General features: G+C 50.1%; 1 protein-coding gene across 3 annotated transcripts; it reads right to left on the bottom strand.

The window, feature by feature from the left end:
• Nucleotides 1-10,920: 10,920 nt before the first annotated feature.
• On the bottom strand, nucleotides 10,921-22,977 carry LOC309520612 (uncharacterized protein). 3 transcript variants are annotated; one of them, XM_082202592.1, is made up of 7 exons: nucleotides 22,896-22,977; nucleotides 19,449-19,521; nucleotides 16,248-16,582; nucleotides 16,115-16,168; nucleotides 15,075-15,167; nucleotides 13,510-13,598; nucleotides 10,921-11,565 (listed from the first exon to the last, which is right to left on the bottom strand). In XM_082202592.1, exons 3-7 carry the CDS (start codon nucleotides 16,534-16,536, stop codon nucleotides 11,536-11,538), a joined length of 555 nt encoding a protein of 184 aa, XP_082058718.1. In that variant the 5' UTR covers nucleotides 16,537-16,582; nucleotides 19,449-19,521; nucleotides 22,896-22,977; the 3' UTR covers nucleotides 10,921-11,535. The 3 variants fall into 3 exon arrangements, with proteins under 3 accessions (XP_082058718.1, XP_082058717.1, XP_082058716.1); XM_082202591.1 differs by having other exon boundaries at nucleotides 19,449-19,611; nucleotides 22,896-22,949; XM_082202590.1 differs by lacking the exon at nucleotides 22,896-22,977 and adding an exon at nucleotides 20,242-20,301 and having other exon boundaries at nucleotides 19,449-19,735.
• Between the last annotated feature and the right edge of the window lie 1,040 nt (nucleotides 22,978-24,017).

Below are 24,017 nucleotides of genomic sequence, written 5' to 3'. Positions count from 1 at the left end.
GGGCTGACAAAGGGGGGAGGAGTTGAATTGCAAGGACATTTTTTCACTTGAACCTCAAGCCTCTGCTCCAAGATTCAAAAGATACATACGTAAAAGATCACAATGGTGTCAAGATATGCAACAGATATTTAATTATTTTGTTTTGTATTATGTGTTATTATGTAAGAATGTTGAAATGTGTCTGACAGTGTGATTTCCACAAAGGGGGGCAATTTATTGTGTGTAACTGTTTTTATGTTTAATGTCTTATTCCTTACACACCAGTGGAGAATTCTCATGCATTTTATACTTTCTAATAGCTCACACTATTGTGTAGTCCAATGTTTAGATAACCACAATTCGTTGTCCCACCTGGCACTATGCCAACCTTCCCTACCCATTTTAAAAATGTGCTAAAACTTGCTTTACCAAGGAGAAGCTTCTAAGAAACATGAAGGTGGATATGCTTTGGTTTAGCAGGAATGATTCCTTATAGACTTAAATTGACTTATTTGGACAACTGCCCTTGTTAAGAATGGTTTTCTTTTAACAGATTGGTTTGAAGAGTTGAGAACCATGGGGCAAGATAAATTCAAATTGGACTCAGTTTGAATTGGGCACGTGTATCCAGGCTGCAATTAGCCTTTTGGTCCTTTAAGTGCAAGTGAGCAACCCCCATGCGTGCAAAACCACAGCCTATAATAAAATCCCATAGCTAAAGGCCAAGGCGAAGACATCTCCCTCAGAGATGCCCAAACCTGTGCCAGCTATGGTGAATGCCAGGCGACATGGTTAAATGAAAGCCCTGAGGGGATTCAACAGACAGGATGTGTTGCTGTAGCACTATGTCAGTGTGAGACCACAGAAGAGCTACCTTGACACCTGAGAACACAAAATGGCGGGGGGGGGAGCAAACTGCACTTTGCAGTCATTAGTGGACCTTCCTGCCTAAATGTAAAGCATAGATCACTATTGAGAAAATATTTCTTCCAAGGTGCTAGAATACCACAAGTAACTGAGCAACAAAATATTAATTTACGTGATATCCTATGTCTAGCTATGTGTACTGTTACACCATTATATTTCTGTGCAAATATCCTTAAAGCAGCATGATATGCAAGTCCCTTTCAGGTTTGCATAAACCCACACATCTGGTACGGTAGATACCAAGTTATTATTTAGCGCATATATATAACACGCGTGTACATTGTATTCGTCCGTGTTGCTCCCTCTTTTGCTGCCCTGCTCAACCCACCTCCTTTCCATTAGAGCGTATTCCCACTCACAGGGAAAACCTACATTCACCAAGATTTAGGGTGCGGAGAAAAGATTTGCAAGTTCTTACAGAACTTTAATGCAAATCTATCTCCGAATGGGGGACTGTTACGGAAGGGGGGGGCATGTCTTCTTCACTACAATATATTTGCTCAATTTCTCTAGGACTCCATCACCCCTCCCCTGTCCTCCATAATCTCTCAAGTAATCCTGTCAAAATCACTCTGCCAAACCTTTCCTCGGGCAATGCCAGGTGACAGACTATGCGTACATGGACCATTGTCTTCTCAGGATGTGCTTATCTGCGCATATCTCCAGCTCTGCATATCCCCCCTCCCTCCTCCATATGTTAATCCAGTGTAACCCAACCTCTCCTTAATGTATTCATGATGTAATCTGTGTAACCCAACCTCTCCTTAATGTATTCGTGATGTAACTGGGAGGTATTTTGCACTGTATTCTGGGACATGGAGGGAAATTTCAAAAGTTCATGTCACCCCCTTTCTCGCTGTTCAATCTCGCCTTGAACCTGTTGCGCAATAAACTTGGACCTTCTGCAGTTGCTCCTGTGTCCGGCTGAGCTCATTTTCTTCCGCAGGGACCCACGGACTTAGTCCGATGAGCTGGGTGGCAGAGTAACCCCGCACCCAGATTTTAGCCGTAACAGTTGGCGCCCAACGTGGGGCTTGTGGTTCTCCCGAGCTGCTGACTGGGGGCCCCGAAATCTTCAGCCGGCTCCGGGCCATTTTGCCTGGGAAGATCCTTTTGGACCCCCAGCCATCTTCTGGGCGGTAATCAAAAGCCCTAGGAGTTCAGCCGGGGAGCAAAAGAGGGATCCAGCCGGCTTATTCATCGATCCCGGGATCATCATAGAAGACGCGTGAGTATAAGGAAAAAGGAAAATCCAGTGCACTGGTGGGAAGGGGGTGGAAGTCTCCTGGCAACTGAATTCTCTGCCCTCCTCTCTATCGCTCCTTCTTGCCTTTCTCTTGGTCCGGTTAGTGAGAGAGACCGTGGACCGCTGCTCAACCCGCACCCAGATTTTAGCCGTAACAGCGTGTTTCTCAGACGTGGTTCCAGGGACACCCAGTGATTGCCCACTTTTTCACATACACAGGGAAAGCTCTTTTTTCTTTTTCCAAAAAAAAATATTTTTTCAAAAAGTTTTTTTATTGATTTTCCATATTTATCACAAAATGACATAACAAAACACACAACAAAGGGAAACACACTACGCTACAATAAAATTAAACACAAAGAAAAATTATTTCTTCAAATACCTAATTCTCCTTACATTGACAACTGACTTCCTCGAATCCCCTCTGACTGAATTTCATTATATCACCTATATAACAGTTCTCCAAATTCATATTTCTAATTATGTTGATTCCTTTCATTAACTAACCTCTTCTTCTTTATTAATATTCTAATCCTTAATATTTACTACCACATGTTCTTATTCTACCCCAAGCCTATTTATTACTTCCAAGAATTTTCTATTTATCTTATATCTATTTATATCTATTTATCTTAAAGAAATGGGAGTGCCTGATCACCTCATCTGTCTCCTGCGAAATCTCTATGTGGGACAAGAAGCTACAGTTAGAACTGGATATGGAACAACTGATTGGTTCCAAATTGGGAAAGGAGTACGGCAAGGCTGTATATTGTCTCCCTGCTTATTTAACTTATATGCAGAATTCATCATGCGAAAGGCTGGGCTGGATGAATCCCAAGCCGGAATTAAGATTGCCGGAAGAAATATCAACAACCTCAGATATGCAGATGACACAACCTTGATGGCAGAAAGTGAAGAGGAATTAAAGAACCTTTTAATGAGGGTGAAAGAGGAGAGCGCAAAATATGGTCTGAAGCTCAACATCAAAAAAACGAAGATCATGGCCACTGGGCCCATCACCTCCTGGCAAATAGATGGGGAAGAAATGGAGGCAGTGAGAGATTTTACTTTCTTGGGCTCCATGATCAGTGCAGATGGTGACAGCAGTCACGAAATTAAAAGACGCCTGCTCCTTGGGAGAAAGGCGATGGCAAACCTAGACAACATCTTAAAAAGCAGAGACATCACCTTGCCAACAAAGGTCCGTATAGTAAAAGCCATGGTTTTCCCAGTAGTGATGTATGGAAGTGAGAGCTGGACCATAAAGAAGGCTGATCGCCGAAGAATTGATGCTTTTGAATTATGGTGCTGGAGGAGACTCTTGAGAGTCCCATGGACTGCAAGAAGATCAAACCTCTCCATTCTGAAGGAAATCAGCCCTGAGTGCTCACTGGAAGGACAGATCGTGAAGCTGAGGCTCCAATACTTTGGCCACCTCATGAGAAGAGAGGACTCCCTGGAAAAGACCCTGATGTTGGGAAAGATGGAGGGCACAAGGAGAAGGGGACGACAGAGAATGAGATGGTTGGATGGTGTTCTTGAAGCTACTAGCATGAGTTTGATCAAACTGCGGGAGGCAGTGGAGGACAGAAGTGCCTGGCGTGCTCTGGTCCATGGGGTCACGAAGAGTCGGACACGACTAAACGACTAAACAACAATCCTTAATATTTACTACCACATGTTCTTATTCTACCCCAAGCCTATTTATTACTTCCAAGAATTTTCTATTTATCTTATATCACAATATTTAGCTAAATATTCTTTAAATTTCTTCCTATCCTCTTGTGTCTCCTCTTCTTTCTGGTCGCGGATTCTTCCACTCAGGTTGGCCAGCTCCAAGAAGTCCAGTGGCGTAGCGTGGGGGCTGCAGGGGGGCCGGCCGCACCGGGTGCAACATCTGGGGGGGCGCGCTCGCACTTGAGTGCTAAAATCCATGGGTTAGGGGGCGCAAATTACTTGCCTTGCCCCGGGTGCTGACAACCCACGCTACGCCACTGAAGAAGTCCAACATCTTCATCTGCCATGAAGATGGTATTTCTTGCTGTCAGAGCTGCTACCAGGTCCCAGCTCACATAGGACCACGCCACACAGCGTCCACTTTAAAAGAGTCTTTATTGAGTTACAGGTTTCATTTCCGAACTGCAGCGTGCAGCTCTACACCTTCTGCTCTAGGTCGGCGAAGACCCGTCTGAGTCCCCGCCTCTTGCACACCAGCTTAATACCCTAGCCTTGCTCCACCTCCTTCGCCTCTCCCTACGTCTCTGGGTCCTTCTGCCCCCCTGGGCCTCCTCCCTTCTACTCTCCTCTGACGCTGACCCCCCTGATCCTTCTGCCTCCTTGCGGCGGGCTTTAGGACCTGGCTCACTCTCCGGGCTGCTTACTGCTCCAGCTTCCGCTGCATTTGAACTTGGCGCGCGCGCCCAACTCTCTACTTTCCTCTTAACCGTTGCCTCGCTCTCTGAGGAGGGCGTGACCACCCCTGACTCGTGCCCTCCCTCCTGCTGACAGCCTCCGGAACCCGATGCCTGGCTACCTTCCTCCCTGCTGCTCTCAGTCTTGAGCGTGGGTCCCGACTTCCAGCTGCTGCCGCCCTCAGTTATGAGCGTGGGTCCCGACTTCCAGCTGCTGCTCTCTGAATCTCCTCTGTTCCCTTCCTCCTGGGGTGTCCCCCCGGATCCCCCCCTTGCTCTGCTCACTGGGGCTCCCTTTTGGGAGTCCTCTGACTCACTGCTTAGGCTTGGAGATCTCGGGTCGTCATCATCACTCATTCTCCCTTCGGCTTCCTCCCCCTCGCTCTCTGTTTCCACCCTTCTCTGCGTCTCTGCTTCTGAACCCCTGACATCCATCCCCCCCTCGAAGCCCCCCCTTCCCCCCTCCCCGCTGTCAGGTGTGGGTGCTGGGCGCTCCATCATCATGGGAGGGAATGCTGGATACAGGTCGCTCCCCGTGGGTGGCCGCCAACTGAAGACCTCCGAGTCTTCCCCCTCGCGGTCGTCGACGTTGACTTGTTGCTCTTCCATCTCTGTACCGCCGTGCTCGAACCCGAGGTCCTCCCCGAACACGTCCATGTCAGTCTCTGCGTCGGTCGCTCGACCTGGCATCTCCAGCCACTTCCTGCGCCATCGCTCCTCTGGTCGATCGTCCCACCAATACGAGTTGCCTGATGCCGAACCTGCCGGTGAACCTTCTGGGGAACGGGTGCTCCGTGCGGGTTCCCCTTCTGAGTCGAATCCATGGAACGTGCTGGAAGAAAGTGTGGGTGTGAACAACCAGTCGTCGAAGAAGCTCGCTGGCATGGGTTTGTGTGGGAAGAGGGCATGAAACTCGTCCTTGAGCAGGGGTTCCTCCAAAGCGTAGTCTGGTACCCAGCTATTGGCGCTGGCCCGGGTGCCCTCTCTGGCTAAGAGGTATTCGACTCCCTCTTCCCCCCATCTGGAGTCCAAAATCTCCGTGACCTCGTTGATGTGGTCCTGGTGCTTCACCTCCCGCGTCTCCGTCCGTTCCCGGAGCGGACTTGGCGCCGTCCCTGGCTCCTGGAACCTGTGAGGTGCCTTGTAGGGAGTGAGCACCGACCTGTGGAACACCGGATGCATTCTGGAACCCTCCGGCAGCGCCAGTCGGAAGGCTACCGGGTTGATCTGCGCTTCGACTTGGTACGGACCGATCTGCTTGTGCCCCAACTTCTTCTTGGCAAGCGACCTGGTCGGCACTGCGTGGGCTGCCAACCAGACCCAGTCTCCCACTTGGATCACTTCGCCAACCCGCCTGTGCTTGTCAGCTTGCACCTTGTAGGCGTGCTTAGCTAGCTCCAGCTGCCGTCTGAGTTGATCGTGGACCGCCTGCAGCTCTGACGCGAACGCGTCCGCCGTCTGTGGTTCTCCTTCCCCCACTCTCTCCAGTCCCGGGAAGGTTCTGGGATTCCTCCCATTGTTGGCAAAGAACGGCGTCACTCCTGTGGACACGTGCTTCGTGTTGTTGTAAGCGAACTCGGCTAGCGGCAGGTAATCCACCCACGTCGCAGGCTGTTGATTGGCATAGCATCTCAGGTACTGCTGCATGATGGCATTGACCCTCTCTGCTTGCCCGTTGGTCTGCGGGTGTCTTGCTGATGCCAGATTGACCTTGACATTTAGAAAACCCATCAGCTTCTGCCCGAAAGACGAGATGAACTGGCGTCCGCGGTCGGACAGGATAGACCGTGGCAGGCCATGCACTTTGAACACGTGATCTATGAACAGTTTGGCGGTTTGTTCCGCCGTGGCCACCTTCGCACACGGAATGAAATGTGCCATCTTGGTGAACAAGTCCACCACCACTAGCACAGCTGTCTTGCCTCTCGAGTTGGGTAAATCCGTCACAAAGTCCAGGGCCACCCTCTCCCACGGTTCAAACGGTGTTTGCAGCGGTTCTAACAGTCCCGCCGGTGGTCTGTGTACCGGCTTGGCCCTCTGGCAGGTGTCGCACCTCGCGACGTAGTCCGCGACCTCTCCTCTCAGCCTGGGCCACCAGAAGTCTCTCGCGACTAATTCCATCGTTTTCTCTGTGCCAAAGTGACCGGCCGTGGGTGCGTCGTGCAACTGTTGCAGTACCTTGGCGCGAAGGTCGTCTCCTGGTACATAGACAGCCCCTTTGCGTAGGAGCAAGCCGTCCCGCACCTGGAACTCGTCCGTGGTAGCCGTGCCTCTGAGCAGTTCCGCCATCTTGTCTTGCGCGAATGAGTCGTCCCGCAATGCACGTCGCACCGCATCCAGGTCTACTGTAGCTGAGGCACACGCCCACGCCGTCGGTGCGAAGATGTGCATGGCCGCCGCTGGCGTCACCTCTTCTAGGTATTGCGGTTTTCGGGACAGTGCATCCGCCATGATGTTGGTGTCGCCTGGGACGTACTCTATTCGGAAATTGAAGTCAGCAAAGAACTCCGCCCAACGTATCTGCCTCTGGTTCAGGAACTGAGCCGTGCGCCAGTGCTCCAGATTCTTGTGGTCCGTGCAGACCTGCACCGTGTGCTTGGCGCCGATTAGGAAGTGCCTCCACGCCTTGAAAGCTGCATGAATGGCCAGCAACTCCCTGTCCCAGATGGTGTAGTTCTGCTCCGACTTGCTGAGCTTTCTGGAGTAGAACGCTCCCGGCCGCCACACCCCCTGCGGGTCTCGCTGCAGCAGGACAGCTCCCACGGCTCTGTCTGACGCGTCTGTCTCTACCCTCAACGGTTTACTGGGGTCGATATGCAGCAGTTGCTTCTCCGATGCGAAGAGATGCTTGAGCGCTTGAAAGGACTGTTCCGCCTGCTCCGTCCAGATGAATTTCTTTTTTTTGGAGCTGAGCGTGTCCGTAATTGCTGCCGTCTGCATCGCGAACCCCTTGATAAACTTGCGATAGAAGTTGGCGAAGCCGACAAACCGCTGGACCTCCTTCCGGTTGCGCGGGCTTTTCCAATCCAATACCGCACGAACCTTGGTGCTGTCCATGGCTATCCCCTTGTCCGACAACTTGTATCCCAGGAAATCCACCTCCGTCGTGTCGAACTGGCACTTCTCCAGCTTGGCGTACAGTCTATGTTGTTGCAACCTGCTGAGCACCTCCCTCACGTCTCGGTCGTGAGCTTGCTGCGAGTCAGAGAAAATCAGGATGTCATCCAGGAAGCAGACGCATGTCTTGTAGAGGAGTCCCTCCAACACGTGATGCATAAAAGCTTGAAAACAGTGAGAGCCATTTTGTAATCCAAAGGGCATAACTCTGTATTCGTAGGTGCCCAGCGGTGTGAACATGGCCGTCTTCCACTCATCGCCCTCCCGCATGCGGATGAGATTGTACGCCCCTCGCAGGTCCAACTTGGTGAACACGCGTCCCTTGCGCACCGTCGCGAGGAGGTCGTCAATCCTGGGCATGGGGTAATCAGACGGTTTGGTCATCTGGTTCAAAAGGCGGTAGTCCACAACTAGTCTTTTTTGGGGCGTGTCTTTCTTTTTCACGAAGAAAACGGGACTGCCCCCCACTGCCTTGGACTCTCTGATGAAGCCACGCTCCAGATTATGCTCGATGAACTGTTTGAGTTCCTGCATTTCATCTTCAGACATGGAGTATAGCCGCCCCTTCGGCAGCGTCGCCCCCGGTAGGAGGTCAATCTTGCAGTCATATGGCCGGTGAGGGGGTAGCTTGTCCGCCTCCTTCTCGCAGAAGACCTCCAAAAAGCTCGCGTATTTGTGGGGGACCGCTTGCAACGTTCCCAACTGCAGTTGTGATTCCTCCTCCTCTCCCTCCCGTCGGGGCAGGATGCAGTGTTCTGCGCAATAAGAGGAGCCGAAGATCAGTTGTCTCTGGTACCAAGCCAGTGTCGGACTGTGCCTGTCCAGCCAACTCATGCCCAACACAATGGGCGTGTCCGACAGTTGGGTGACATTAAAACTGATGACTTCCCTGTGGTTGCCAAGGCGCATCACCATCGGTGGCGTCTGCTTCACCACCTGCCCCCCTAGCAACTCTCTGCCATCCACTGTGACGACTTGCAGGGGCAGAGTGGCAGGCAATAGCTGTATAGCGTGCTGCTCCACAAAGCTCTGCGCTATAAAGTCTGCGTTGCTTCCAGAATCCACAGAAAGCGGCACTTCGATAGTGACGCCGTCGGGTAGCTGGAGAGATGCTGTGAGCTGCACTACTGGTTTGGGTGGGAGGGGATCCGTGGGTTGCAAGATTGCTGGGGACTGCTTCACAGATGCGTCTGGCTGGGCCCCAGTGCCTCCGTCTCCAGCCAGACATCGTCGTTTCCCTGCTGTGGTTCTCCTTGCTGCGTTGCTGCAGTCACCATTGCTGAGGCTGCAGTGTGCTTGTGGAGCCTCCGGGGACACTCCTTCGCCAAATGGCCTGGATCCTCGCAGATGTAACACTTCCTGTTCCCTCTAGGAGGCTTCGCTTTCACTGCTGCCGGTGCTAGGGCTCTGGCTGCTGACTGAGCCCTTGCACCTCCAACCTCCATCGGTTCCCCTCCCCCTCCTGGCGGAGGTGTGGATTGCGCACGCGCTGCTTCCCTCGGAACGAAAGAGAAACTTCTCGCTGCTTCGCGCCCTCCACGTCCTTCATCTCTGCACCATGGACGTTCTTCCAGCCTCACCCCCACAGTCAGCGCCCTTTGGACCACCTCCTGCGTGCTTCGGGGCCTCTCCCCCCTTGTAATTTCATCCTTAACCGCTGAACTTAGACCCTCCCAGAAGAGGTCTCTGACAGGGGGCGAATCCCGATCCCATTCTAAAGCACTGACCAGCGCAAAAAATCGGGCGTGATACTGCCGGACGCTCGCCCTCCCTTGTTTTAGTCCATGAATCTCCCGTCTGGCAAGATCCACATCAATAGTAGACAAAAAACACGCATCCATCGCTTTGATAAAGGCATCTGCATTCTGAAGCGCCGGATCTTTATCCCTCCACAAATTGCGCAGCCAGGCTTTGGCATCCCCATGCAAATGGGACAATATGAACCCCACCTTCTCTTCCTCATCTCTAAAGTCTTTTGCCAGCAGTTGCAGTGCGCACATTACGTCTGCTCTAAAATTAGGGTACTGTTGCAAAGTCCCATCGAAGTGAGCCACAAGCCCTCCTGCTCTCCGTGCCAATCCCACGCCCTCCGGTCTGGGTCCCGGTTGCCCTTGCTTAACAAGCATTTCAAACCTGGCGTGTAGGTCTCTGTAGGCGGCTGTAGTCTCCTCCTCCCGTTTCTTGGAAGCCAATACCTCTGAGGACAACTGGGTCACTGCCTCTTGCAGCGCGGAGATCCTCTGTTCTTCCGTCATCTTGCTAACCTTTGTGAGCTCGCTTACAGACACCCCTCTTCCTCCCCTAGCGGCTTCTGCTCCCGCTGCGAGGTTTCAGGTTTCTGAAGCTTTGATGAGACGGGTCTTACTGTCAGAGCTGCTACCAGGTCCCAGCTCACATAGGACCACGCCACACAGCGTCCACTTTAAAAGAGTCTTTATTGAGTTACAGGTTTCATTTCCGAACTGCAGCGTGCAGCTCTACACCTTCTGCTCTAGGTCGGCGAAGACCCGTCTGAGTCCCCGCCTCTTGCACACCAGCTTAATACCCTAGCCTTGCTCCACCTCCTTCGCCTCTCCCTACGTCTCTGGGTCCTTCTGCCCCCCTGGGCCTCCTCCCTTCTACTCTCCTCTGACGCTGACCCCCCTGATCCTTCTGCCTCCTTGCGGCGGGCTTTAGGACCTGGCTCACTCTCCGGGCTGCTTACTGCTCCAGCTTCCGCCGCATTTGAACTTGGCGCGCGCGCCCAACTCTCTACTTTCCTCTTAACCGTTGCCTCGCTCTCTGAGGAGGGCGTGACCACCCCTGACTCGTGCCCTCCCTCCTGCTGACAGCCTCCGGAACCCGATGCCTGGCTACCTTCCTCCCTGCTGCTCTCAGTCTTGAGCGTGGGTCCCGACTTCCAGCTGCTGCCGCCCTCAGTTATGAGCGTGGGTCCCGACTTCCAGCTGCTGCTCTCTGAATCTCCTCTGTTCCCTTCCTCCTGGGGTGTCCCCCCGGATCCCCCCCTTGCTCTGCTCACTGGGGCTCCCTTTTGGGAGTCCTCTGACTCACTGCTTAGGCTTGGAGATCTCGGGTCGTCATCATCACTCATTCTCCCTTCGGCTTCCTCCCCCTCGCTCTCTGTTTCCACCCTTCTCTGCGTCTCTGCTTCTGAACCCCTGACACTTGCGATTTCCAATTTTTAGCTAATAAAAGTCTTGCCACTGTAGTGGCATACGAAAACAGTCTAGCATTTTTGGGGGGGCAATTCCATACACAGGGAAAGCTCTTAATGAAATCACCTCTAGCACATTTCAAAGGACAACTGTGCTTCAGTTTGCATACTGATTCAGGTAGACTTTTCTTTAAAAAGAAAAATAGAAAAGCCATCAGCCGGCTGGATGTAAACAATAGTGGCTCCTGAGATTCACACCTGAATCAACTCCAAACTATGTGGAGAGAAGCAGTCCATTGGCAGGGAGAAAGCAACTGCTGTTCTCCATTCTGGGATGCGGGTGGCGCTGTGGTGTAAACTACTGAGCCTCTTGAGCTTGCCGATCAGAAGGTCGGTGGTTCGAGTTCCTGTGACGGGGTGAGCTCCCGTTGCTCTGTCCCTGCTCCTGCCAACGTAGCAGTTTGAAAGCACGCCAGTGAAAGTAGATAAAGAGGTACCACTCTGGCGGGAAAGTAAACGGTGTTTCCATGTGCTCTGGTTTCCGTCACAGTGTTCCCTTGCGCCAGAAGCTGTTTACTCCTGCTGGCCACGTGACCTGGAAAGCTGTCTGTGGACAAACGCTGGCTCCCTTGGCCTGAAAGCAAGATGAGCGCCACAACCCCATAGTCGCCTTTGACCGGATTCAACCGTCCAGGGGTCCTTTACCTTTTACCATCTCCATTCTGATCCACCTGCAAGGACAGAGAGAAACGGAACAAGCTGTGCCACTCCAGTAGGCAGAACCAGCTATGCATGAACTGAGCAGCTGAAGAACGAAGGACCAGCTATGCAGGTCCTGACCGGATCCAGACGCAGGCCCAGGCAGCAGCTTAGAAAAGATCCAGGTGACCCAAGTCCACCTGAACAAGCCAAGCATTAATCGAACCCTGGACAGTGTGCTCTGCTACTGGATCAATGAACATCTTCCTTCCACTTTATCTGTTCTACATTTCTTTTTAAAACATTTCTGGAAACCATGTCCCACTCATCCAAAAATAGTAAAGTCTGGCCTGTAGGGAAAAAACCCAAAGGGCAATAACTTTATTAGGTAAAGGTAAAGGGACCCCTGACCATTAGGTCCAGTCATGACTGACTCTGGGGTTGCGGCACTCATCTCGCTTTATTGGCCGAGGGAGCCGGCGTACAGCTTCCGGGTCATGTGGCCAGCATGACTAAGCCACTTCTGGAGAACCAGAGCAGCGCACGGAAACACCGTTTACCTTCCCGCCAGAGTGGTACCTATTTATCTACTTGCACTTTGACGTGCTTTTGAACTGCTAGGTTGGCAGGAGCTGGGACCGAAAGACGGGAGCTCACCCTGTTGCAGGGATTTGAACCGCCAACCTTCTGATCGTCAACTCCTAGGCTCTGTGGTTTAACCCACAGCACCACCCACGTTCCATAATAACTTTATTAGGCCAACCAAATAAACCACCTCTCTGTCTGTGTCTCTTTCCTGACCTCTGAGGCAGGTGGTGCATATTTATACACACAGATTTGTGATGAGAAGTTTGTTTTGTGTTTCTTTTTGGGGGCTCAGTCCATGTGACTAGTTAAGGCTGAGACAGTTCTGGGCAGCATTGGCAAGAGTTACTGGAATGTGTGGGAAGTGGCAGTTGGGGGGGGGATTTGGTCTGAAATGACCATCATGGTTGCTGGACTCCCCACTCCCTCTCAGCCCCAGCAGCCAGCAGGACCATTGGTCGGGGAGCAGGATGGGAACTGGGGCCCATCAATATCTGGAGGGCCCCAGCCTGGTTCCCTCTTCCCCTGCTAGGAAACCTAATTCTGGGCTTCATTTGCCCCCTTCACTTTTAATGTCTTCTTCAGCAAACTTTGAGGTTCTACCAAACATTTGGAGACTCTGTTCCTATCAGTGCTTGCACCACCTGATGGAGGGAGTGAATGAAAAGCACCCCAGTGTTCCGCCTGAAATAAATAAGTTAAGGTCTTATGTATATAATAAAGGTTCATAAATGTACCAAGCAAACACGTACATAGATACATAGGCCACATGTTGAAGCTGCACAGGAGAGCAGCTATGGAGCCATTTTGACTCCCAGGCTGACCAGGTGTTTTCTCTGCAAGGTCAAATGGAGGAGCCTCCCCGTTGTCTTTTCCTTCACAATTCCTGTCTTAAGGGTATATCTGTGTATGAATAGGGTGAGCCTGTGACCCTGGCTCAGGAACTAAGTATTTATCATTACAAAAGACTGGCCAGGCTCCCCAGGGTATCCAATCAAGTGAGCATTAACAGGTAACCTGCCAGACAGGAGGTAAACAACACATTCAGATTTCTGCTTTAGCCCGCCCTTTCTGTGATGTAGGTATGATGTTTCTGGAGGTGGTCTTTGACTCCAGGGCAGGCAATTTAAAATGTCTATATAAGGCCTTGCACGCCATTGTTCTGGTTTCCTCCTCCTTTCCTGCGTGTGAGGGGAGCACCCTGTTGCAACAGATCAATAAAGATCAGGCTTACGAGCTGCTTTCCTTCTCAATATTCTCTGCTTGGCCTCTGTCATTTTCTCTGACTGATGGAGAACCTGCAAAGGACTCTATAAGGGCTTTTGTGTCCCCCATAAGGGAATAAGGGCAGATTTTCATTTATTACACGCCGCTCTGCAAGATCACCTCACCTGGTCACAATTCTTGTCTGTGGAGGATCTTCTCTTCTTCCTCCACTTCTTCCCCATAATGAAGCTCCGGGGAGTTCTGTTATTCGGCACTGTGGGGTGTAATGAAATACATACAGGTCATGTCACTGCATTGACCAGTCCGCCTCCCTATATCCTCAAGAGAGTTCCCAAATTGTGGAACTCCCCCCCCCGGCAGAGGTGTACCAGATGCCTTCATGGTAGGACAGAGGAAGCTGCCTTGTCCTTCCTCAGGCCTGGTCCATCCAGCTCAATATCGCCTCCTTGAACCAGGAAGAGCTCTTGAGGGTTTCAGGCAGGGAGTCATAAGTGCATAAGAATACAAGAGCTTGCTGGATCAGGCCAGCAGGCCCATCTAGACCAGCATCCTCTTCTCACAGTGGCTGAAACCCACAGTCAGGATCTGACCTCTCCTGTGGCCTTCAGCAACTGGTCTTCAGAAGCACTGTTGCCTCCAGCTGTGGAGACAAGAGTGTAGCCGTTGTGGCTGGTAGCCATCAATAGCCCTCTCCATCTCCTCTTAAAGGAATCCATGCTGGTGGGTGCTGTGCCAGGGGGTTCCATAGTTTGTGGGAAGGAGGGCTGCCTTCTGTCTGTCCAGAATCTTCCGATGTCCAGCTTTGTCGGAGGCCAAAAAATTCCAGTGTGATGGAGAGGGAGAAAACCCTTTCTCTAACCACTTTTTCCATGCCATGTACATTTTTAATGAACTTCTATTGTGTTGCCTCTGTCAGTTTGCATTTGGTGTGGTGTTCTGTTTATAGTATGCTTAGTGTTAAGATTTTAGTCTTACTATAAGTTATTGGAAGAAGAAGAAGAAGAAGAAGAAGAAGAAGAAGAAGAAGAAGAAGAAGAGGAGGAGGAGGAGGAGGAGGAGGAGGAGGAGGAGGAGGAGGAGGAGGAGTTTGGATTTGATATCCCGCTTTATCACTACCCAAAGGAGTCTCAAAGCGGCGAACATTCTCCTTTCCCTTCCTTCCCCACAACAAACACTCTGTGAGGTGAGTGGGGCTGAGAGACTTCAAGAAGTGTGACTAGCCCCAGGTCACCCAGCAGCTGCATGTGGAGGAGCGGAGATGCAAACCCGGTTCACCAGATTACGAATATACCGCTCTTAACCACTACACCACACTGGCTCTCTCAAAGTTTTAAGTTAAGTGTGCTGCAACTGGGTTTCTTATGGACCATTCTGAATGTATATGGATTTGTGACCATTATGCTCTTTTGCCTTCAGTAGCTTTGCTGAATGAAATACGAATTGCTCTGGTCTATTTTGGGGGGGAATCCTGCAACATGTTTTAAGTTTTTACTCTGCTAACTATACATTGGGATCTGCTCTGGATCCATATGAGCAGAATTCTTGACAGCCTCTTCCTCGCCTCACTAATGCTGCAACCGTTCTTCATCAGGGAGTTGTTCCATCCCCATCATCATCATTTTGGTTGGGTCCTTTCTAATCTGTCCTTACAATGGCCTAGGCCTGGGACCTTATGGCGAAGGGCAGGTGAGAAGTCTTACAGATAAACAAACACACGCATCTTCCCTACCTCTTTCACGCCTTCTGAAAACTATTTGCATGAAGCGAAAACCTGCAACCATCATGGCAACAATGAACCACACCAGGGTCTTCCTCCATTCCCCTGCAATGAACAAACGTTATTCCTTAGGGGCTTCTGCAATCGAAATGCCAGTTTGCGCATCCCAAGGTAAAATGAGGGTATTAAATGATGAAAATAAGCCAATGGGTTCAATGTGCAATCCAAAACTATTAAGTTCTCCATAGCTTTAAACTGAAGGATTTTGTTCTATTAAAATGTTTATAGATTGCTGGACAGGACAAAGCCATCGAAGTGATAAAAACTCAGGCATTTGGTGCACCTTAATGGTGTGAATTAATAACTGTCCCTGCATGGTATGTACGCATTTGGAAATAGCTTTAACTCAGTAGTTCCCAGAGTGGGTGGCAGCACCCCTGGCAGGCCGTGGAATAAAAGGCAAGGGGGGACAAGGGGGGGCACTGAGGCAGAGCTGCTCTGTGTGCTCCAAAGCTAAGCATGTAGGAACACTGAAAACACAAGGGGCTTCAGTTTCGAGAGAACAGGGTGCAAATTCTGTTACACACAACAGAATTTCCAGCAAAACACAGCTTAAGGTAAAGATAAAGGGACCCCTGACCATTAGGTCCAGTCGTGACCGACTCTGGGCTTGCGGCGCTCATCTCGCTTTACTGGCCGAGGGAGCCGGTGTACAGCTTCCTTCCGGGTCATGTGGCCAGCATGACTAAGCCACTTCTGGCAAACCAGAGCAGCACACGGAAACGCCGTTTACCTTCCCACCAGAGCGGTACCTATTTATCTACTTGCACTTAGGGGTGCTTTCGAACTGCTAGGTTGGCAGGAGCAGGGACCGAAAGACGGGAGCTCATACCGTTGCGGGGATTCAAACCACCGACCTTCTGATCAGCAAGTCCTAGGCTCTGTTGTTTAACCCACAGTGCCACCTGTGTCCCTATGAATTATATATGAATGCTTAAATTTCCCAGGTAGAAAATGTGGAGAATGGGGTAGGGGAGCAATGAATTGCTTACCTTCACTGTGGGAAACACTGGGCACATCAGGTGGGTCACTCTCTGGTGCAGGAACTGTCAAGGGAAAAGTTGCAGCCATCTTATTAATTGCTCAGAAGGATGGACAAAAATGGACGGATTCATCGTGACTTACCAGAGACAGTGAGATTGAATGAGAATATTTCCATCTTGGAGGTGGTGTATGTCACTCGACAGTTCAAAACCCCAGTCTCGTTTTCCTGCAAGGCCTTGATCCGCAGCGTGGTCTCATTAAGCACGTCTAGTCTGTCCATGTCTTTCAGGTTAGAAGTCCTCAGTTGTCCGTTCCTGAGCACAGCAAGCTCAAAGGGGGTGCCATTTCGGGGGTATAAGTCCCATTTGATCATCAGCACAGTTTCCCCAGAGGTTATGTTTAAAGGGAAAAGGACTGGTTTTCCAGCCATCCCAGTAACCTGATGAAGAGCGGCTTTTTGGGGTTAGCAACAGCACCTAATGAAGAAGAGGAAGAAGAAAGAGTTGAGGAGAAGACGAAGATCCAGAGAATGAGAACAAGAAAATGAAGGAGGAAAAGGAGGAGGAGGAAAAAATCAAGAAGGTCAAGAAAGAAGAGGAAAATCAAGGAGGAGAAGGAGAGGAAGAGGAAGAGGAAGAGGAGGAGGAGGAGGAGGAGGAGGAGGAGGAGGAAGAAATTGGTCTTCTGAGACATAGAATCATAGAATCCTAGAGTTGGAAGAGACCACAAGGGCCATCGAGTCCAACCCCCTGCCAAGCAGGAAACACCATCAGAGCACTCCTGACATATGGTTGTCAAGCCTCTGCTTAAAGACCTCCAAAGTAGGAGACTCCACCACACTCCTTGGCAGCAAATTCCACTGTCGAACAGCTCTTACTGTCAGGAAGTTCTTCCTAATGTTTAGGTGGAATCTTCTTTCTTGTAGTTTGGATCCATTGCTCTGTGTCTGCTTCTCTGGAGCAGCGGAAAACAACCTTTCTCCCTCCTCTATGTGACATCCTTTTATATATTTGAACATGGCTATCATATCACCCCTTAACCTCCTCTTCTCCAGGCTAAACATGCCCAGCTCCCTTAGCCGTTCCTCATAAGGCATCGTTTCCAGGCCTTGGACCATTTTGGTTGCCCTCCTCTGGACACGTTCCAGTTTGTCAGTGTCCTTCTTGAACTGTGGTGCCCAGAACTGGACACAGTACTCCAGGTGAGGTCTGACCAGAGCAGAATACAGTGGCACTATTACTTCCCTTGATCTAGATGCTATACTCCTCTTGATGCAGCCCAGAATTGCATTGGCTTTTTTAGCTGCCGCGTCACACTGTTGGCTCATGTCAAGTTTGATCTAAAGCTTGGAGAGAGTTGTATTTGGGGCTATTGGTTTGGGCAATATGCTGCTCCATAAGAACATGAGAAGAGCGTAATGGATGAGGCCAATGGGGTCCATCTAGTGCAGTATCCTGGTAGCCAACCAGGTACCCCAAAGGCAAGCTCACAAGCAAGACCTGAGCACAGCTGCTCTTCTCCCCTTCTGGGGCTTCAGCAACTGGTCTTCAGAAGCACTGCTGCGTCCAACAGTGGGAGGGAAACATATCCATTGAGGCTGACAACCATCTCCTCCTTCCATCTCTTCCTCTTTGAAAGCTGTGCAAGTTGGTGGCTGCATCTTGGATCATAGGAACATAGGAACATAGCTGTCAACTTACAGATTTGAAAATAAGGGACCAGCAGCCTCGAAAATAAGGGATCAGCAGCCAAAATAAGGGATTTTAGTCATCCAGCAGCCAAACAAAGCCTCAAGTGGTGGTTCCCATAGCGCAGCAACCCGGCAAAGGGGACACAGCAAGGAAAACACCAGCGTCACCTCTCCGTTGGGAAGCGTTGAGCAAAGGTGAGTCCCCAGCAACGCGGCCGATTTGATTGGCACAAGGCATGCAAGCTCCACCCCCCCAGTCGTTCTTAGACTCCTTATTGGGTGAGCAACGCAGCTAAGCAACACAGTTGGAGCCTCCCTCCTCCCTGGCTGGCAGGGAGGGAGGGAGGGAGAGGAGCTGCTTCCTTTGAAACCCAGGAAATTTAAGGGACATCATCAATAAGGGACAGCAGCAGGACATGGCGCTGGGATAAGGGACTGTCCCGCCAAATAAGGGACAGTTGACAGCTATGCATAGGAACATAGGAAGCTGCCTTCTACAGTCAGACCATTATACTCAGCAGTGTCTGCACTGACTGGCATTGTTAACATATTAAAATGATAACAAGATTAGGATAAATTCAGCAGTATGAAGTATATGTAGAATGCTTATTTTGAAGCTGTTTTATTGTCACATTTTTGTATTGCATTAGATTGTTATAAGGTGTACATTCTTTGTTTCTTCAGCTTGGAAACCACCTTGAGATAGAAAGACGGGATACAAATTAAAAGTGATGATGATGATACTGAAATAAAACTAGGAAAGAGAGAATGCAGAAAAATCAAAATATGCAGTGGCAAATGTTTAATAAAACGAACCGGGGACGGGGGAGACGGGGGCGAGGGAAGTCAATGATAAATGTATGGTTTGCATTTTCTTAAATATTATTGTGTAAATATAAAAATGATTTTTTAAAAAAATGTAGAATAACTCCCACCCAGTCAAAGCTCTGTCTGGCCCATCACTTTGCCTTCCACTTCAGACAACCAGGTGTCTCTGGAAACCAAACAGCGGGGCGTAAAAGCATAAGGTGTTCCTTGCTCTCTTCTGCCTCTCTCTGCCTCTCCCCCCCCCCCCCGGCAGTGAATGATATTCCAAGGTAGAGTGCCTCTGAACATGAAGGATCTATTCAGCCACTGCAACCTAATAGCTCCTGAGGCTTTTGAAGAGAGGGCCCCTGGCACACAGAGTCTAACAGCGGCTGTTTTTAGGGAGGATTTTGACTGGGAAAATGGCATATGACAGAGTTAAACTGTTATGTACTGAGTTGAATAGGACCCACAATGCAGCAGTCTGATTGGTCCTAGAACAATAGGAACCAGAATGCAGCAGTCTGATTGGTCCACAGGAGCCACCCAATCCAGCTCCAGGTGGAAGTGAATCCGCAACCTGATTGGCCTACAGGTTAATCCCAGAATTAGCCAATCACATGGGGCCCATTGTGTAAATAATGTATATAAAGCAGACATTCTGGGGGAACTTCCATTCCTCCTCACCACTATGAGCTGAATAAAGAGCATGAAATCCACTCTCGACTCCGCGTATATTTCATAAACATATTCCCAATCTGTTTAAGCAGCCCCGTGTGATTGCTCATACATTTTAAAGAAAACCTATCCAGGGAAACCTCTGAGGTGAACCTCTGGTAACTCACCAAAGAACAAGCCGATGAGGACCCCCAAGAGGGTGAGGGAGCCTTCGCTTGAACCTCCCGCAGTCATCTTGGCCTGCGGTGGACAGATAGATGCATCAACAACTTTATTGCGGAAGCAATTTGAAGTGGTGGTTCAAGAAGCAAGACTTCCGCTTTCCTTCTCCTGCAAAGGCACAAACGGTGGCGTGTGGTGCAAGTCCAGGAGAGCCACTGAGGAGTGGAGGGGGTGAGATTTCCTTCATCACGCTCATGTCAGGCTCCATCCCTCCAAACACACTTCCTGTCCCCTTATCACCGCTATACAGTACATCCTGCTCTTCCTTTTTTGATGTTACATATTCGCCTGCATTAGGGATGCGGGTGGCGCTGTGGGTTAAACCACAGAGCCTAGGACTTGCCGATCAGAAGGTCAGCGGTTCGAATCCCCGCGATGACGGGGTGAGCTCCCGTTGTTCGGTCCCTGCTCCTGCCCACCTAGCAGTTCGAAAGCACGTCAAAGTGCAAGTAGATAAATAGGTACCACTCCAGCGGGAAGGTAAACGTCGTTTCCGTGCGCTGCTCTGGTTTGCCAGAAGCGGCTTAGTCCTGCTGGCCACATGACCTGGAAGCTGTATGCCGGCTCCCTCAGCCAATAAAGTGAGATGAGCACCGCAACCCCAGTCAGTCACGACTGGACCTAATGGTCAGGGGTCCCTTTACCTTTACCTTATTCGCCTGCATTAGTGACCTACCCAGTCTTTCCTCCCAGCCGGAGGGCACCAGAGCGCATTTCTGGCACCTCTCAGGTGGGCACCATTGCAGGCCAGCACTCCCCTCGCCCTCTTCTTGCCTTTATGTACTTCTGAGAAGCCCCAAAACAGAAGCTGGCCAGTGCATGCGAGTCTACACTTCTTTTAGACCTATGACTCCATCTGGCTCCCAGCTGCGCTTGGTCAAGCTTTGGAGCGAAGCCAATTCTTTTTTCTTTTTTTTAATGTATTTTTATTAAAGATTTTCTTGATTTATAGAAGTATGTGTAATGTCTCTCTCTCGTATTTTTTCCATGTAACATTCGTACAAATCAGTTTCATTTGTTGAAACATTAGGAAGAGAAAAAGAGGTAGAGGGGGGGAAGGTGAGTGGGGTCAGGTGGCAATGTTTCTATTTTACCTAATATATGTGGGGTTTGGTGTCAGTATTGCTTGTGCAGGTTCTCTGCTGTTCACTTGTGTTCCTTTGGTGGTGAGAGAGGTTGGGGTTGGCCGAGGGTGTGGTTGTTCATTTGTGGTTGGCTGTGGTGGTCTTTGTTTTTGTGTGTGAGTGGGGTAGGTGGGTGGGTGTTTTGGATCAAGTTAGCCATATTGATTTGTATGCTGTTGGCGGATTATTGTCGTTGTCTTGTTGGGCTGTGTATGTGATAAAGGGGAGCCATACTGGGATGAAGGCGTCTTCTTCTATTTGTCCCTGTGTCAGTTTCAGCTTATTGGTTAATTTTTCTAGTAGGGCTGTTTCCCATACTATTTGGTACCATTGGTCCAGGCTTACTCCTGACAGGTCTCTCCAGTGGAGCCAATTCTTATTTCCTTTTCTTCAATCCAACTCCCCTGTAGCAACAGCCAGCTTTAAGTCCTCTAGCCAGGCCTCTCCCATTGCATGCATGCGCTTTTGCAAAAGGGCTCTCTTCCAAGCTGGCCTAGAGCAGAAGGGAGTCAGGGCACATTTAACTGACCTGCACCAGAACCAGGAGCAACTCCCAAAGTAGTGAGGGAGACAGCTTGCCATACTTGATAGCACCTCTACTAGTGGAGTACCCAACTTTAGTCAAACCAGTTACAGATAGGTAGCCGTGTTGGTCTGCCATAGTCAAAATAAAAAAATTCCTTCCAGTAGCACCTTAAAGACCAACTAAGTTAGTTCTTGGTATGAGTTTTCGTGTGCATGCACACTTCTTCAGATACATCTGAAGAAGATACATCTGTGTATCTGAAGAAGTGTGCATGCACACGAAAGCTCATACCAAGAACTAACTTAGTTGGTCTTTAAGGTGCTACTGGAAGGAATTTTTTTATGTAGTCAAGCCAGCATGTGTTCAGGGCTGCCCCAGGTCAACTTACTCTAACCACTTCACGGCAAGTTCCAGCATTTACAGCAGAACCTCAGTTTTCAAATGTGATCCATTCAGGAAGACCGTTTGACTTCCGAAACGTTTGGAAACCAAGGCGAGTCAGCAAATTCATCTGAGAAAATTGAAAAACATGCAGCAGAAGCCATTCAAGCTCCGAGGTGCGTTTGAAAATGGAAGCATTTACTTCTGGGTTTTTGGCATTCAGGTTCCAAAACGCTGGTCAACGGAGATGTTCGAGAACTGAGGTTCCGCTGTATTTGTCTTGGGGGGGAAGCACTGGACCTCTCCATATTACAGCCTTTCCCTAATCTCTGCACTGAGTGCAACAATAGTTGTTTAGGGAAGTTTGATTACCATATTACTGTATTTCAATATTGTGTTGGAAGCCGCCCAGAGTGGCTGGGGAAACCCAGCCAGATGGGCGGGGTATAAATAATAAATTATTATTATTGTTGTTATTAGCTCATTTAAAACAACAACAGCACTGGGTTAGATGCTCATGGGCTCTCTTCTCCCGAGTTCCATCTTACACATCTCAAGGCTTAATCTTATTCACTTTCTTATTGCCTTTCTATCTCACCTGTTCTCTTGAGGACCTCAAGGTGGCATAGATGGTTCTTGCCCTCCTCCTTTAAACCCCACATCAACTCTGTGAGGTGGGTTAGGCTGACAGGCAGTGGCATGACCTCCAGGGAGCTTCGTGATGGCCAAGTGGGGGCTTTGAACCCAGGCATTCTATTTGGGGAAATGACTTTGCGAAGTTATGTGAGTCCTAGGGGCTGGCTCTGCCCACCAACCTCCTGCCACCCCCACCACATTTCCCACTTCATGCAACTACAGTGGTACCTCAGGTCAAGTACTTAATTCGTTCTGGAGGTCCGTTCTTAACCTGAAACTGTTCTTAACCTGAAGCACCACTTTAGCTAATGGGGCCTCCTGCTGCCGTTGCGCGATTTCTGTTCTCATCCTGAAGCAAAGTTCTTTACCCGAGGTACTATTTCTGGGTTAGCAGAGTCTGCAACCTGAAGCATCTGTAACCTGAAGCGTCTGTAACCCGAGGTACCACAGTACTTGGCTCACAGGCAGCAAGGATTCCTGCTGAACCTCTTCTGCCAGCAGCGAGTTCCAGAGTAGGGCCTGCCACCCCCAAGGCCCTGTGCCAAGCAAAGCCCTGCCTGAGGAACCCCCAGATGTGTCCCATCAGATGATCTCAGTGGTCAAGATGGAGCACAAGGGATCAGTCCAGCTGCTCTGGGTTCAGAGATCAAGGTGCACAAAGCTCAGAAAGACTGGACCTTGGTGAATCAGCTATCCTTCTTCCCCAGTCCCAGAACAGAACTTACCCTTCCAAAGGACCTGGAGAGACCAGCAGCCAGGAATGCTTGCTTGAGACAAGGGTGGTTATCTGTGCGTCTTGATGTGGATAACATCACCACTTCCTGTTTTCTTTTCTTTTCTTTTTTCTCTGCAAAGGTTATTTTGCAATGCTTCTTGATTCAGGGAACTGTGTCGTGAGGCAGACAAAACTGTGTGTGCGCGCATGTGTGTGTGTGTGTGTGTGTGTGTGTGTGTGTGTGTGTTTGGCATTGTTACCGGGAAATTGTCTCACGAGCCTTGCCTCTGCACACCGCAAGGCAAAGACGAAGAGCCTCCGCTGCACATTACCAAATGCAGCAATTTGCTGATAAATGTATCCACATACAGGCTCAGTGGGAAAACTTTAGACATTCATAAGAAATCACCTGTTGTGTCAATCTTCTCAGTTCCAACAGCATTTAGGACCCAGGGAAGTGGGTGGGAGCCCACCATAATCACCAAAGTGGTGACTGGTGATATCCTGCCCCAAGACAGAAAACCATCTCAATCACAATGCCTACCTGCCCCATAGTCGGATGGTAAAGGTACCCCTGACCATTAGGTCCAGTCATGGCTGACTCTGGGGTTGCGGCGCTCATCTCGCTTTATTGGCTGAGGGAGCCGGCGTACAGCTTCCAGGTCATGTGGCCAGCAGGGCTAAGCCGCTTCTGGCAAACCAGAGCAGCACACGGAAACGCCGTTTACCTTCCCGCCGGAGTGGTACCTATTTATCTACTTGCGCTTTGAGGTGCTTTCGAACTGCTAGGTTGGCAGGAGCAGGGACTGAGCAACGGGAGCTCACCCCGTCACGGGGATTTGAACCACCGACCTTCTGACTGGCAAGCCCTAGGCTCTGTGGTTTAACCCACAGCGCCACCCGCGTCCCATAGTGGGATAAAACCTAGTCAAAAACAAAGGGGTGTATTTGACTTGACTCAGGGACCAGGGAGGGGTATTACTCAGAAGGGTGGTGGGAACGGGTGAACCCTCCCCACCCTCTCACTATATACAGTGGTACCTCGGGTTAAGTACTTAATTCGTTCTGCAGGTCCGTTCTTAACCTGAAACTGTTCTTAACCTGAAGGACCACTTTAGCTAATGGGGCCTCC

The sequence above is a fragment of the Podarcis vaucheri genome (genome assembly GCF_965113315.1).
Source record: "Podarcis vaucheri genome assembly, chromosome: 16".
In the NCBI taxonomy this organism is placed as follows: Eukaryota; Metazoa; Chordata; class Lepidosauria; order Squamata; family Lacertidae; genus Podarcis; species Podarcis vaucheri.
Note: the sequence above shows the minus strand (reverse complement) of the source record. Positions and strands in the feature narration are given on the sequence as shown.

Coding starts and splice junctions, on each gene's coding strand:
- LOC309520612 (XM_082202592.1), bottom strand. CDS start 16,536: ATGGCTGGAAAACCAGTCCTTTTCCCTTTAAACATAACCTCTGGGGAA. Junction 15,168..16,114: donor CAGTGTTTCCCACAGTGAAG/GTAAGCAATTCA, acceptor TGTTCATTGCAG/GGGAATGGAGGAAGACCCTG. Junction 13,599..15,074: donor TTTCAGAAGGCGTGAAAGAG/GTAGGGAAGATG, acceptor TACACCCCACAG/TGCCGAATAACAGAACTCCC.